Genomic DNA, 16,428 nt, shown 5'->3' with positions numbered 1-16,428 from the left:
TTGCTTCCATTGTAATATATTTTCTTTAAACTTCTTTTCCCAGACAGCCTTACACCTCCAAGCTCAATTATTCTGTCAACTGTGTTTTAAATTGTACCAGTTTCTATTAACCACTTGTGGTATCGATTTGTTGATCTGCTCTTCTTCTGAACCAATCATCTTTATACCCACCAAAAGCTGCAGTGATAATTAAGCTAAGGAAGATGAGAGTTATTCAAGAGAAATTAAAGCATAGATGTAAAGACAGTAGAAAAACTGGGATTTAAAAGAGCACTGAGGGGGAATGTACATGTACTAAAAGCATAGCAAGGAGCAGATAGAGGCAAAGAGGGAAAAGAGAGCAAAGTAGAAACAGATCCTGCTTCTTTCTGCCTACTACAACTCCCTTTCAGCACCAAGGACAGAGCCTCTGAAGGATTGACCCAAGCAACGTTCAGTTTAGGGTTCCTCCCAAATCCTCTAGAGAAAACGGATGCATTCGAAAGCTGTGAAACATGCAGTAAGGTTTAACAGAGAAGCTGTAAGAGCAGCACACAAGTGATTTCACCTTAGAGGCAAAAATGGGTGATTTTCTTTCTGTTCATTTCCACAGTTTCTGTGTCCTGGGAAAGGCAAAGTTTGCTTGGCATGGGCATGTCTGCTGTCAGTAAATGGCTGCAGAAGCTGAGGTGCTAAACTCCACAGTCTCCAGAAATCAGAAGAAAATTTCAGAGTAAGTAATTTTTCTTTTCATTTCTAATTTAATACGCAGTATTTTCCTGGAAGCTTATTTAATCAGCTTGGGGTTCTGTGGTTCTCTAAGAATATGCATAAAAATTCTCTACCCTCTCTTATTTAAAAACCTGAAACCCTGAGGAAACTGTTTTCATTTTTTCCTCATTTTTTGCACAGCAAAAACCTGTTCTCTTTTTCTTTTTTCCCCCAAAATCAAATTCTCATGGGCTCTACAAGCTGTATCAAGGCAGAATTAAAAGATGGGAGGGGGGGAGTGGGGGGAAGCTGTTACTATTTCTGGGATTTATATGGAAGTTGATTGTATTCCTTTTAAGGGTCTTACTTAATTGTAAGGGTCTGTTATTTTAAACTCCCCAATTCAGCTCCCTGGTAATCCAGGGCTGAGACTCTGGAGAGGCACTGTTTTCAATGGTCTATTTCAAGTCAGTTTCCAAGTTAAAATCCAATTATTTCCAACAGAAGTATGCAGTACTTGAGATGATGACTGTGTATATTTTCTCTAGTGATGGCATATAATTTTCAAGGTATTACTGTTGTTTAGTTGCGGGACTTTCATTCCTTACTGTAGCTTATTGGGTCAACAGAAGTTGTTGCAATTAGGCATTTTTTTCCAGTTCATGCATTTAGTTTAATCAAATACTATCAAAATGCACACACAAATAATAATGCAGCAATAGCAAGGTGAAACTTGGATTTTAAATGCACTCTGCATGCCTGCTTGTATTTTATAGGTAAAGTCCTTTGCTTACCAATACTAAAAGGTCAGTAAGATATCTGTCCTTGGGTAAGAGTGAAGAATTGCTACTTGACACAACACTGGGTCTCTTGTAGCCAAAGAGAAGCAGATACGATATGATTACTCAAACATTTGTTTATTTATAGTTGAACATTTACAAGGATCTGCAAAGCTGGCAGTTAGCAGGGGTGTTGAGCAAGGAAAATACTGATAATATCCAAATGAACGCCTGACACAAGCATCTATGTAGAGGGCTGCTTCTTTATGGAATATGAATTAAAGCAAACACCAAATAGAATCTTACCCAATATTAAATTCAATTTTTTAATGCATTGAAGTTTGTCATCAATTAACATTTGCTTATTGATTGACTGATCTATTGTGTCTCCCATTTTATCTCTGATTAGAATGATAAGATGTTCAATCATTAGAAGTTATGATGGGAAGTAGGGATGCTCTGCTTTACTGGGCAGGTTTAATTAGAGAAAAAATTATATTACCTTAGTTACTGGAGCTCAGTAACCAGCTACGGTTTTTCTCTCTTCATTTGCCAACAATGTAAATATAACCAGTTATACAAATATGCTATGTATTTCAAAGCATTTGTGCATCTTCATTAGAAAAATAAACTAGACAGCAATTTTCAAGAATAAAGTGCCATAGAAATGCTAAAGACTACCTCTAATAATAATGACAATGTAACTCCCACTCTTTCTATGTGCAGTGTGCACCTGCACTGACTTCACTGAGCTTGGTCAGGTGATATGCACAAGATAGTCTGAAAAAACGAGGTTTTAAAATTAGTCCCCATTTTAGGTTTTTCTCCCTCACCCCAGTAGTGGAGTAGTTAAGAACAGGAGCTCTGGGAACAGACAGTTCTTGGGTTGAATCAACTCCATCATTTACTGGTGCATGACCTCAGCAAGATACTTATCCTTTCTTTTACTTTCTTCATCTACCAAAATGGGGATAATAATAGTGCCTACTTTCTTCATCAAGTTGTTGTGAGGTTAAAATATGATAATGCTCATAAATCTTAGTGAAAATTACTAACTTTTTCAGGCAATATAGCAAGTCTGCATTGCAGGCCAGCACTAGAAAAGCTCTGGGACTAAAGGTCAGGATGGAACTGAGTGATACAAGTGAAGATTTGGTCATGGAACCCTGTGTGTTCTGGTTTTAGGAAAAAACATCTCAAACTGGAAATGACGCCAAACATCAACTTTCACCTCCAGCATAGTTGTGAGTTTAGCACAGAATAGCATTAAATAAGTTGTGAGTTTTGGATTTAAGGAGACCCACCCGAGATCAAAGCTGAGCTCAACAAAGCCCCCTACACATTGTGTAACCTGAGGAACAATTATGCATTTTTTCCAGTTAATGCATTTATTATATAAAAAGACTTCTCTGTCTCAGTTTTTTAATCTTCTTCTCACTGCTAGCCATGCAGACTCTTAAAAATGTTCAACTATAAATAAACTAATAAACTTCTCCCTGTCCCAGTTTTTTAATCTATGAAAGGAGGATATCAATATCTACCTTCAGGGCTACAATAAATATTAAAATGAGATAATACATGTAAGTACTAGTGCCTGGCACACAGGAGCATCCAGAAGTGGTAGTGACTATTGTCGCAGGAGGTTGAGAACTCAAGGTGTTTTTGTTCTCATTGTGTTTGATTTTTGCCTTATTCATTATCCTTAAGAAAGGAGAACAAATAATTAAAACTTTGTAAATCATAATGAATATCTTCCTAACAAATTCAGTGGGAGCCTGGTACAGAACCAGGTGCTAAAGAGGCACGCACAAATGTCCCAGGCAGGATGTAACTCAGCACTGAAACAATGAGTATCTGCAAACCAGACGTATGTCATAGCTGGTGGGTCCCTCTCTCTGTCTCTCAGCTTTTTAAAAAATTATACTCATTTTAAGAGATGTTAGAATAAACTACAAAGACCAAGATAAATCAATACTTTGTAAGAAATTCAAAGGCTCAGTAAGATTTGTGAATAGCACTATGTGCGATGAATCTTAGGAGTACGACCAGCAGTCACCTTCTAGTCTGTGTCTTTTCCACTTTCTCACTTCCCATCTACTTTTAACTACAAACTCTCTTTGCCAAGGTCACTGGTAATCTCCTGAGTTCCAAGTCCAATTAGACATTCTGCAACTGTGGTTTATTTGACCCCTTCCCCTATTACCACTTCCCCTTTAACAATAAAAATGACAATATTTCCAGTGCTATGTGCCAGACATAATGCTAGAGCCGTGTTCTCAATGAGGAAAGCAATTTTGCCCTGTAACCTGGGGGAAGAGGAACGCTACTGGCACTAGTGTGTAGATGTTAGGGACTCTGCTGAACTTCATCCAGTGCACAGGACATCCCCCCCCAACAAAGAATTATCTACCCCAAACTGTCAAGATTTTACATATATAAATTTATTTTATCTTCACAAGAACCCTATTGAGTGGGTGTGATTATCCTTACTTGGCTAATAAGGAAACCAGGCTATCACTATGAATTACTTAGAGAGTGATTATCAAGTTAATGAATTCTCCCGGCTCTTTGCTTCTTCCTCTCTGAGAACAGTTTGCACATCTATTAGAGGGAGAAAGAAAGAAGAAAGCCCAGCCCAGCTCTGTGTTATCTAAGCTATGCTGGTTTTAAAGAAGAAGGAAAGGAAAAAAGGAAGATATAAGGTGGGAAAAAGTTGAAACAGCTAACTGAGAGGTGGGGAGTAGCCTAAAATCTCATTCATTTTCTGCTTTCATCTCCCACACTCACAACTCAGCAAGAATCGCTTGGACAACCAAGGCCGACCCCCTACCTGCTGCTATAAAGAGTCTAAGACCAGAGACAGTACAATGCAAAATAAATAAATCACAAATGGCAATTGTGATTCCAACTTTAGGCTCAGAATCGATTTTCAGAGTTGAGGGTTTTGCTTCGTATAATTAGTCATTGACACTCGGCTGTACTATTTTTAAGTAGCTGTCAGACCTCGGCAGAATAAAAAGTTTAGGATGGTAACAAACATCCCAAGGTCTTATGTTTCCCTCTTAACAGACAGGTGAAAGAAAGCTAGGACCTCATTTGCCAACTGCAGACCCCAGGATAAAGTGATTTCCAGCAGCTGCATTCCAAAGAGGTCCAATTGCAGAAAGAAAGGCATTCTGGGCTTGAGCCTGCCTCAAAGGTGGAAATATCCTTAAACAATTAGAAAGCATTGCATTTTTCCAAAAGCTCTTGACAACAGCAGTGGTGTCTCTGGGATAGTGGCTGCCCTTCTCTGAATAATGAGGAAATTATAATTATTATTAAAAATTGTTATGTTTTAAAATACATTGAGTGCAATGTGCCAAGACAAAGAACAATTTTTTAAAACAATTCTCTGAATTCATTCCAAGCTGGTGGACCCTTAAAATCATTTGTTCATTTTAACACTTTCACAATTCCAGGCTGAAACATTTCAGAATGAGGCACAAAGTGACAGCCATGACTGGGCCAATCGCCTCATCAAAGGAGGCGCTACAGATACCAGGACTGAGAGCATCTCCTGGCCGCCGGGCCAGCCTTACCTCTGCCGTGGAGGCCCATATACCCCATGTCCAAATATTTCAGTCATAATCAAACCATTGAATAAAAGATTTAATCCTCCTGCCTTGACAAATAAACCTTCATAACAATTTAGAAGACCAGGTGAGCATTAGGACTCCTAGGCTTGTAAGAGTTCCAATACAAAACATGGGAGGGCAGGAGAAGCTCCCCTACCCTCCTCCTGCCCCAGGACTCTGTCCTCTTCCCTCTCCTCCTTGGGCTGCATCCAAGCTATTTAATCTGAGCTTCCCCAAGGAGCAGCCCCTGGAGCCCAAGGGCACCAAATATACTGGCGCAGTCTACATTCAGGGTGACAGATCTAGAAGGAGGCCCAAGCTGCCTTGAAAACTGGCTGCAAGCACTTTGCGCAGAGCATTTGTGATCTCGGTAGCCAGGGTGCAGTCATGGTGGACCTGCTCCTTGGCGCTGTGGGCAGGTCTGACCTCATCCTGCTGGGGGGATATGACCCGAGGGCATCCAGAGAGGGACCCTCTAAGGCATAGAGCAGGGGGTCGGAGTCACTCTGGCCCAGGTCTCAGGGCCACGATGCGGGCTGTGAGCCTGTCTTCCCCCACACGTGGCTTTAAGGCGCCGCTACCCTCGTCACACAGACACTTCCGTATTTTTCTTCCGGACACGGTGGTTTTTGCCGTCCGCCTCCCCCACAGGCACAGACACACACAAACCTGACTCCCGGAGCCCAGGGCCGCCCCGACAGGCTGTGTCACATGGCAGCTGATGGGCTGCGATGCCTTTCCTACCCTAAGTGCAAAGTCCCAACAGTTTGACCCCTCCCAGTGGAACAGCAACATGGCAGTTAAGGCTTTCAGATACCAAAGGAAAGCACTGGAAGAGTCAGAGGACCTGTGTGCCCTCTCTGCTACTGCTGAGCTGTATGACCTAAGACATGGTAGTCATCTCTCTAGGGCTCAATTTCCCCATTTGAAATTGAGAGCACCGGACTAGATCAGAGTTTGACAACTGGTGGTATGGTTCATTGGCCTGTGGATGTGGAATTTTCGCCGGGGAGTGAGGGACTTCATAGTGCTTGAACATTTTTAATTGGTAACCAATTGTTTAAAGTTAGGATGTTTCACAGAAATAGACTCATAAATACAGAGAACAAACTGGTAGTTGTCATAAGGGAGGGATGGGAAAAATAGGTGAAGGACATAGAAAGGACAAACTTCCACTTAGCAGATAAATAAGTCACAGGGATGAAAAATATAGCATAGGGAATATAGTGAATAATAGTGTAATAACTTTGTATGGTGACATGGTAACCACACTTATTGTGGTGAGCATTTCCTATGTAAATAATTGTCGAATCACCATGTTGAATGTCTGAAATTAATATTTTATATCAACTGTACTTCTATACAATGATCTAAAAAATAATTAAAATAAAATAAGGATGTTTCAAATAAAATTCCACACATGGATTTTCCCTAAGTATAAAAACCACTCTACTGCCACTAGAGCCATTACTCTTGAGATTTTTCTCCCACAAATTGGTCTCCCAAACCCAACATGCCCTGTGTAAGACACAAGAGAGAGAGAAGAGGAGATTGAAGGAAGTAAAGAGAGACAGAGGGAGGCAGGAGGAAAGGCAGAGAGGGGCAAACAGAGAATGGGAGGGAGGGAACAAGGAAAGGGCGATGCAAAGCCAAGAGAAATAGACCAATAAGAGAAAAAGAGCTAACACACAGCTTTCTAGATGTCGTGGCTTTTGATGTCTTCCATATATAATAGCTCACTTAATCTTCACGAGAGCCCTATAGGTTGGGTTCCATTATTTCCCCCATGTTACAGAAGAGGAGAATGAAGCTGAGAGAGGTGAAGTAATGTGCCCAAGTTCCAAAGTTAGGAAGCAGCAGAGCTGGGATTCTAATTCTGAAACAGCTCCCCATCTCACTAGCCATCCATGCGGTCCTTTGAATGGTCCCCCACAACCTCTTGAACTCACACCCTGCCTCACTTGGCTCCAGCCACCCTGGTCCTCTGCTCCCCTCCACACACTAGCCTGTCCTTTGTGCCTGCTTCCTTCTGCTTGGACCATGCTTCCCCCAGATATCTGTGTGGCTGGCTACCTCATACCCTTTAGGTCCTGACCTAATTATCACCTTCTCCAGGAGGACTTCCTGACTCCCCTGATTAAAAACTGCACTCAGACACCCTACTCACACCCACGCATCTTCCCCTTCTCTTTACCACCTCACCTGATTTATTGTTCTCCAAAATACATATCCTCACCAAACGTACCATTTCTTGCATTTATCGTGTTCATTACTGTCTTCTCCTCCAGCATGGAGGCTTCATGAGGGTAGCAGTTTTTATCTTTTTGTTCACCGCTGTATTTCCAGTGCTTACCATGCAATAGTACCTGGCATATAGAAGGTGCTCAATAAATATTTGTTGAATCAATAAGTAAAAAAATGTACCAAAGAGCCAAACTCCAAGAGTCTGGTTTTACTAATATTGTTTTCTGTCTTCTCCTAGGGAACCCACTGGGGTCACTCATCTCCCCTGGGCGATGGCACCTCTGAGTCAGCTGAGCAGCCACATCAACTCCACCTGTGGGGTAGAGAACTCCACGGGGGCCAGTCGGGCCCGCCCGCATGCCTACTACGCCCTCTCCTACTGCGCACTCATCCTGGCCATTGTCTTCGGCAACGGTCTGGTATGCGTGGCTGTACTGAGGGAACGCGCCCTGCAGACCACTACCAACTACCTGGTGGTGAGCCTGGCTGTGGCAGACCTACTGGTGGCCACCTTGGTGATGCCCTGGGTGGTATACCTGGAGGTGAGCAGGCCCCAGGTGTGGGCTGCCCATGTGACTATGTTTGTCTTTGTCTTCCCCAAGCTCCTGGCCTTCAAAGTGCTCCCTGCTGTGATAGGCGGCTAGGGGAGGAAGGAAAGCTCCTGTCATTCTCCCTTTCATGAGGGAATTGAAGGTCTTGAGAGCTGCCCACATCAGAACCAGGTTCCTGGGTCTCCAGCACCCAGGTGGCTGGACTTGAGTGATGGGACTCATCCTAAAAATGTGCCAAGTTTGCTCTGTGCATGTTTCAAAGCAGTGACATTGGGGATTGGAGCAGGCAGTCCAGTGGGCATATTCATCATGTTTCAATGTATATGGGGTGAGAATGTGCAGGAAGGATGGAAGACGGGGGCAGAAGGAATTAGAGAAAAACTGAAAAAAGTTTTTTAACAATCTGCAGATAGATCAGACTCCTGATGGTTCAGTTGCCCTTGGATTCTGCTCTTTCCTCCTGGCTACCAGCTCTCCACAGGCACTGCTACCAAAGGAACAGACCAAACCTTCACATTTATATTTTTGATTCCTCCATTTATAGGACAGAGCCCCCATCAGTCAGATAATGCAGCAGACCCTGGAGAATTCTTCTGGAGAGAAACATTTCTTAAATTGTAAAGTATTTTCATTTGAAAGTGCAAAACAGAGTCAGGAGGTGATCAAGACAAAACATTCATTTGCTACCAAGGAAATCGGGGTGCCTACACCTGTTCAAGAAAGATATTCTTAACGGGAAAACATGCAATTACCAAAGAGTTTTCTTTAAAAAACATGTTAATATACTATTAATATTTATCCTCTTCACCATGTATCATTCTAAAAAAGCATCCAATGAAGGATCAAAATGATGCTATGATTAAGAGAAATTAAAATTCATCAAATTAATATCTCAGTTAATATTAATAGTGAAGGTGACAGTTAATTAAGTATGACATATCACAGGAGAGCAAAAACCTCAAACAGACTGCCTAGGCTAGAACCCATATTAAAGAATGACTGGGAACTATAATTAGACTTAGGAGTTCAACAGGGAGATATAAAGGAAAGAAATCAAGAAAATAGAAAAGGAAAGGAAAAGAAAGCTGATTGGGGTTGATGCAAAGGCTAAGGGAAGAGTCGGAGAAAAAATATGCAATAATTCTTCCCAGTTAGGATAATCATGCTGGAGAAGAGTCTTGTAATTATCTTGACTTTTCTGTCAGCACAATAAGGCTGAGACATCCTTGAAGTCAGAGGCTATGTCTTTGTTCTTTTTCCTCTAATCCAAACTCACTACCTAGCACATAACGTTTGCTGAATAAATATTTGATATATGAATGATTAAACAAACCTGCATTGCAATGTATGCATTAGATGGACAATTCCTGCTTATAACATCTGCAGCTATATCTATCCCTGCAACAAACCATTAATTTTTTTTTACGTTCAATAATAATGAGACAGAAAAGGAGTTAGAAGCATGTAAAATTTCTGTTCAAGAGTGAGATGGACTTTAAGTGCTACAAACCAATATGGATTAGTCAGTGATTCTAAACACTACCATCCTCCCACCTCGAAGTGTTTCTGTCCATCCCTATTCATTACAAGGATTTTTAAGTCTTCTAGAAGGATGGATGTTAAAAAGAAATGCAGAAAAAGGAGCTTCACTCTAATAAGCATTTTAATTGCCTCTGAAATAAAACAGGCTTTTGGTGTCTGTAACAAAGCCACTTTGGGACACTCTTTGGCTGTCCATTTGTGATTGCTTCCAGGACTCTGGATGGACCACATTGCAAAGTCTCTGTAGATACCGGTATATGACATGGACATTGTGATTTTTCCACACTAGACATCCATGACATCCCCTGCTAGTCACACCTGGCAATATTGATGATGTCTGCATCCTACTGCTCAGCACAGAGGAGCAGCTGAGCCCACAGAGAGCCAGCTAAAGGCACAATGGGCTTTCTGTGGGCTGGATCTATGGCTTTCCCCCACGAGAAGAGCTCTGGTGGAGCTCGTTTGCCTCCTCATAAATACCAATTTGTGCTCTAACGGGTTATTTAGTGTAGGTATTTAGCAATCAAGAGCATGATCAAGTAAGTCGACCATCTTATGAAGAAGACTTGGGGTTGCAGAATCACCTCTCCATGGGGAAATGGGCTTTGGGAACTGCTTTTGGTCCCACCCCCTGGCTTCAAGGTTCTAGTCAGTGAAACTTACCATCTCTGTATCACCTTCCCCTGTAGTCCACTAAGGATCTTTTTTTTTTTTTTCTGGATAATTATTTTTTATTGAAGGGTAGTTGACACACAGTATTACATTAGTTTCAGGTGTACAACACAGTGATTCAACATTTATATACATGATAATTCTAGGTACCAGCTATCACCATATCAAGTTGTTACAATATTTTGACTATATTCCTTATGCTATACATTACATCCCAGTTACTTATTTATTTTACAATTGGAAGTGTGTATATATATATTTTTGTTTGTTTGTTTGTTTTGTTTTGTTTTTGTTTTTTTGTTTGTTTTTTGTGAGGGCATCTCTCATATTTATTGATCAAATGGTTGTTAACAACAATGAGATTCTGTATAGGGGGGTCAATGCTCAATGCACAATCATTAATCCACCCCAAGCCTAATTTTCGTCAGTCTCCAATCTTCTGAAGCATAATGAACAAGTTCTTACATGGAGAACAAATTCTTACATAGTGAATAAGTTACATGGTGAACAGTACAAGGGCAGTCATCACAGAAACTTTCGGTTTTGCTCATGCATTATGAACTATAAACAGTCAGTTCAAATATGAATTCCACTAAGGATCTTAAAGTAGTCATCATTAATAAAAGACCAGTTAAGATATTAGAAATTAATTAGAATTTCTAATTGGATATTAGGAAGTTCTAGTCCAAAGGACCAAGTCTCCCTGTCCCACTCCAGTTTATACTTTTCCTCATCTTAAATACCTGCCTGCTTTCTGTGGACCTCCGTAGCAAACAGGGTACCTTAATGAGAGAAAAGAGCACTCTGAGTCCTTAAAGGGACTGTGAATATATAAATCCATGTGTCTCAGAGAAGAACAAAGCATTACTCTCACTAATCTGTCCTAAATGATGGTGCAGTTTGAATAGCTGATCTAATAATTACATGATTTTACCTAAGAGCTCCCTTGAAAGGAGGAAAGGATGCAGTGTTGACCACAGCTTCCTATGCTTAGATTTGAATGCATCCATCTCCTCTGAAGGGAATATTGGTTTATATTGGCCAGATACCTTCCTTCAAAGGAAAATTGGCTCATGTTTGCCAGACAACAGTATGTACAAGTTAGTAATGTTTTTGGCTGTAAATATGGCTTAAACAAATAGGAGTTACTTTTCTCACAACCAGAATTCTACAGGAAGGCGGTCACTGGTGTTGGTTCAGTTACGCCACGACATCATCCAGGACCAAACTTTCTGATCCCCCCTTTTCACATCCTTGGTGAGCTGGCTTACTTCCTCATGCCACTCACAGGATGGCTGCCATACCCCTCAGCATCACGGCCATATTAAGAAATAGGATGGGTGGGGACAGCAGAGAAAAGAGATAAGTGGAGTGGCTCAAAGCATCTCTCTAAGGGACTTCACTTAAGTCTACCTGGCCAGAACAGGATAAGGCCACTCTTATTTTCAGGGAAAATAGAAAAAAAAAGTAAAAATGTGGATTTTATTTTTTAAAAAGATGTGGCGATGAGGAATTGCAGTGAGGTGGGCAATAAAATGTCACATACCATAGTGCTTCTGCCAGAATTTGCTGGATGAGTGTCATTCCAACACAGGGTTCTGCTGTGAAAAAGACTCCAAACTGGGAGTCAGAGGACATGTAATTCAGTGAATGAAATGGAGGTACACAATAACACACTTTCACTATCTCATAGGCTTGACATGAGAGTCAACTGTCATCTGCTAAGGAACTGTTTTGATAACTAAAAAGTATGATCTATACAAATTTCAGTTAAGACACTTTTAATTGTAAGTAAAAGAAACTTAATTCCAATTGATTTTTACAATAAACATTGGCTTCATTCCAGCTGAATGACACAATAAACAGAATGCACTGGCTCTCACAACATGCACATTAAAAATCCTGTGGTAGGGTGAGCTGCAGGTGCAGTTAGAACATGGCTACAACCCCATTTCTCTACAGTTCTCTCAGCTCAGTCTCCTTCCTTATATTGGTCTTACCCACAGGCAAAAGGCAAGCTGCAAGCCTCACATGCACCCACCACACCATTCACAGCAAGAGAGAAATTCGTGTCCTAGAATTTCTACTAGAGGGGCCCGAGATGTACTTTGATTGGACTGGATTATGGCACAGGATCTCCTCAGAAGTAATCATGGAATAGAAGAGTTGGTCTAGCATTGGCTATGTGTTTCTCCTATTGAGCACATCAAAGATCTACTCAGAAATCTCACAGAGACCCATGAAATCCAAGGGCCATTGGAAAGTGGGAAAAGGCCAGTCAGCAAATAGGCACCACAGTGGCTTTCACTGGGACCAATCTCATCATTAAGGCACTCAGGAGCCTGGGCTTCAGCCGTCTACAGAGGGGGAGCAGTAAGGGCCAGTCACGGACCCTCTTCAGTTTTCTCTGTCCTTAGGCCTAGAAGAGAAGGTCAGGATAAAACCATGCAGGTGACCTCAGAGCAGATAACATTCCAGATGGCCCTGTCCTGGCTGTCTCTTTAATTCTGTTTGCAGCATTTTCCCAAAAACTGTTTTCTGTGCCTTACCAAATAGTTCTCTGATTTCCGCTCAAGTTTTTAATTTCCTGCTTTAGAAGCTACAGTTTGGAACTCCCTCTCCAAGCACAAACATCCCATTTGGTTCCACTTGGTTGAGCGCCTTATATCAGGAAGAAAGGCAATGTGAGCCACCAGGGGAACATTGGGAATCCTAAACTTAGAATACTTGTGTCCCAGTGCACATAGGAGAAAAGACTCCAGGGTTAAGTAATACAGACCAAGCTAAACAGAGCAGGTGGGTTCAGACAGAGAAACTCACCATGGATTGAGACAGTGATGACAGCAAAGAGCAGCATGTTTTCGGATAGATGAGACTTTGGGCCTTCTAATGATATTGATTATTAAAAATAAAGGAAAGTCTGCATTCTACATGGGCTCCTCCATGACTCTTGTGCACCAAAATGATGAGCAGCTCTTAACTAAACCTTCATTACAGGGAGCTGCTTGTTAAAATGCAGACTGTTGGATCTACCCCAGGTCTACTGAACCGGGATTTCCAGGGGTGACCCTAGTAGTCTATAGTCATTGTACCCATCCCCCCAGCCCCAGCCCCACTTCCATGCTGTATTATTTGTGCAGCCAGCTGGCCATCTGCTACAAACTAACATTTAGGAATCACAAATCTCTAAAACCCCATTTCACTGATGAGAATATTGGGATTCAGAGGATCCCCTATCTTGCCCCATAGCAATCCCCTTCTGAAACAAACAAAAAAATGATTCAAAATGTGTTAAGCAAAAATGGAATTCAGAGGCTAATTAGAGAAGTAATTCCATTTTTGCCTCCTGTATATTTCCCCAAACAACTAAAAATCTGTCCCTTAGATTACAGCAGGAGTTCTTAAGCTGGGGAGTCTATCACTTGGATGTAAATAAAATTACTTCTTTATTTTCACTAAACTGAAATTTAGCACTTCCTTCAATTACAAATGCAGGCATCAACCCCTAGCAAAAGAAATCCTTAGTGTCATCAGTAGAAATTACAGATATTTGTATTTTAAAATCATTTTACAGTTGTTGCAGACACCTTGAAGTACCATTTACACTTATTAATACTTTGAAATTACAGGAATTTTGGACCTGCCACTAGATCTTAATGCATTGTTAAAGAAGCACATATATTCACAATACTTGGGTGACTATTTCAATACAATCAGTGTCCTTTGTGATACATTGCATTTTATTGTACATGCTTGCAACTCTGGGGGAAATATATTTTCCCCACCCAGAGCAAAATACCTTTGAAACTGAAATCAGACAAAGGGAGAAATAAAGTAGGAGAAACCCGTTTATTGCTTATAAGCAGGCATCCACTTCTACTTGCCCATGTCTCTCAGGACCTGGCTGCAAAAAGGGACCCCACCCAACCTCTCTGGTCCACATATGCCCTGGCTCCCCCTTGTAATTACCTACTGATATGGAGATGGACTACTTCTCTCCACCCCTTGGAAACTCCTAGTAATAAGGAGATGCACTAAGGCCAGGTGAGAAATTCTGGAAATATTGCAGTTTTACCCACAGCACTTAAAGCACTCTTCTGAGAAGGAGACCAGGATGCCAAAAGGGATGCAGGAAACAAAGAATGCCTCAGAACCCTGCTTTAGGGGTGACTGTTTCTGAAGACAATGGCATGCCCTGGCCCCTCCCCCCATACCCCACCCCCTAGAGACCAGTGTTTCCCAGACCTCTCACACAGAAAGAATCACTGGAGGAACCTATTATTTTGAGTGGGGACTGAGAATCATTTTGTTTAACAGAGCCTCAGGTGGTTTGGGTAATGCTGCCTTATAATCAGTAAATTTGGGAAATTTTGCCTTAGGGTGTGTCTGTTGAAAATCAATAGCCAACATCAGTACCTGAAGACACTTTTTTGCTTATTTCCACCTTCTGTATTGCCAAAGGGAGTTAGTTATATTCATTAGCAAGTGAGAGTAACAGCACCTGGCTGCTGTATAATTCTGAAGTTATTTATTAGAATTTAAGAGAAAGGTACAATCATCTCTCTAAAGAGCCTTAAGTCTATCAGAATTTTTTTCTTTTTTTTTTTCTGCTTTAATTTAAAAATCACTTTACCTTTCATGTTCTCCCAATACTTTATGTTATTTCACTGTCAGCACTTAACACATTGTATCATGGTTATTTTCTTAGTCTCTGTCTTCTGGGCCCTCAATTCAACCACACCCATTTACACATCACTGCTCTTAACACACTATATTTTGAGGTCCTGGGGACAAAAACAGTTTTAATCCATTTCAGTACACCCACCCAAGCAAAGCATCAGGCATACAATGGGCACTCAATAAATATTGGATATATGGGTGGATGAATGTGCTGCCAGGCCGCTGCATCCGGGCAGGTCTCCCCTGAGCACTAGGTGAAACCTCATCCTGGACAGGAGAGGATTTTTGACTCTGAACAAGAAAGAATGCTCAGACAGGTCGGATGAGTGTGGTTAAGGAAGGAATTCATTAAAATGAGAGTAGCAGAGATGGCAGCTGCCTTGCAGACAGCAGAGAGCAAGGAAGAACAGAGGGAGAAAAGGGAAGCTCACTGAACTCCTGTTTGGCGTAAGGCAAATTCCTTACCAACTCCTAAAGCCAGGGTCCCCTGGCATCCAGCATCCACTTAAAATCTCATGGTGTGGGAACTAAGTCCCTACCACCCCAGGATTTGAGGAGCCACAGAGCACTGGATGGAGTGAGATTATGTTCTGAGAACTTCCCAAAGGCAAAGAAAAGAGATTTTCAGGCAGGCTACTAAGGAGCATGATGCTACAGCTGCAGTCCTGTCCGGGCCACTCAGGCGAAGGGAACTTATAAGCCCAAATTAGAGCTCTCAGTAGCCCTTCCCTACTTGTCTGAGGTAGGACAGAGAGAGTAAAGACTTGTGCTTAAGTCTAGAAAATAGAATGAAATAGCAAGGTAACAAACTGGAAGATCGCAGAGACAAAACGCAATAATTTGAGCAGTGAGAAGTCTTTATTTAATGCAAAAAGTAGACATTCACAGAAAGGGGAATGCAGGCCACCTCAGAAAGGAGGCACACTTAAGGGTTTTAGGGCTTAGGGTTTTATAGGGCCTTTTGGGTAGGGGTCAGTGTAAGTTATGATGTATACAGGCAGTTAATAATTCCTTTGAAGTTTTGTCTTAAGAATAGGGTTATTTAGGGGACTGTGTTGGTCCAGATCTCAGCATTCTTTATCCACATAGGTTCATTTACACTCCGGAGGCCTATCTCCTGTCCTGGTTACAAAGTTACTTAACTGAGTAAGGGGCTAGAAGAAGAGGAAGAACAGCATATAGATTAAATTAAAGAATAAGCTGGGCCTTTTTTGCAGGCTAAGTAGATTTTACAACGGCATGTCCCTTATCCCGTGTCCCTGCCCTATCTCAGATGGACAAGTGCCAACTCTCCCTCCTATAATATTAGCATGGAGTTAAATGGTCCAGTTCCTAGAAGCAGCAGGTCAAGGTGCCAACCTTGGAGAGGCAAAATAGAGTAATCATTAATATTAAGGATTTGAAATCCCAGATCCTTTTACTAGACATGTGTCCTTGGGCAAATTACTCAACCCCTCTCAGTCTCCATTTCTTTATCTCTAAATTGGAAATAATATTTACCTCATTGGGTTGCTATGAAATAATGTGTGAGAGTGACTTAGGCATGTTCTTGGCCCTACACAGCTCTTTGTTGATTACTCAGTATTATTTACTTGGTGTGGAGGAGGCCAGTTAAAAAAAAGAAAGAAAAGAAAAGTATTTCCATGACACATT

The 16,428-nt window shown here is 41.5% G+C and overlaps 1 protein-coding gene across 2 annotated transcripts in view; it reads left to right on the top strand.

The window, feature by feature from the left end:
- The first annotated feature begins 260 nt into the window (after positions 1 to 260).
- The window catches only part of DRD3 (dopamine receptor D3), a 43,957-nt gene continuing 27,789 nt past the window's right edge, over positions 261 to 16,428 (top strand). For both annotated transcript variants that reach the window (XM_036883481.2, XM_036883480.2), the window contains exons 1-2: positions 261 to 712; positions 7,569 to 7,872. In XM_036883481.2, coding sequence (XP_036739376.2) covers positions 651 to 712; positions 7,569 to 7,872 — 366 coding nt within the window. In that variant the 5' untranslated portion in view covers positions 261 to 650. The remainder of the gene's footprint in view (positions 713 to 7,568; positions 7,873 to 16,428) is intronic.

Source organism: Manis pentadactyla, chromosome 1, assembly GCF_030020395.1.
Source record: "Manis pentadactyla isolate mManPen7 chromosome 1, mManPen7.hap1, whole genome shotgun sequence".
Taxonomy (NCBI): domain Eukaryota; kingdom Metazoa; phylum Chordata; class Mammalia; order Pholidota; family Manidae; genus Manis; species Manis pentadactyla.
The sequence above is the reverse complement of the archived record's forward strand: the minus strand, read 5'-3'. Positions and strand labels throughout refer to the sequence as shown.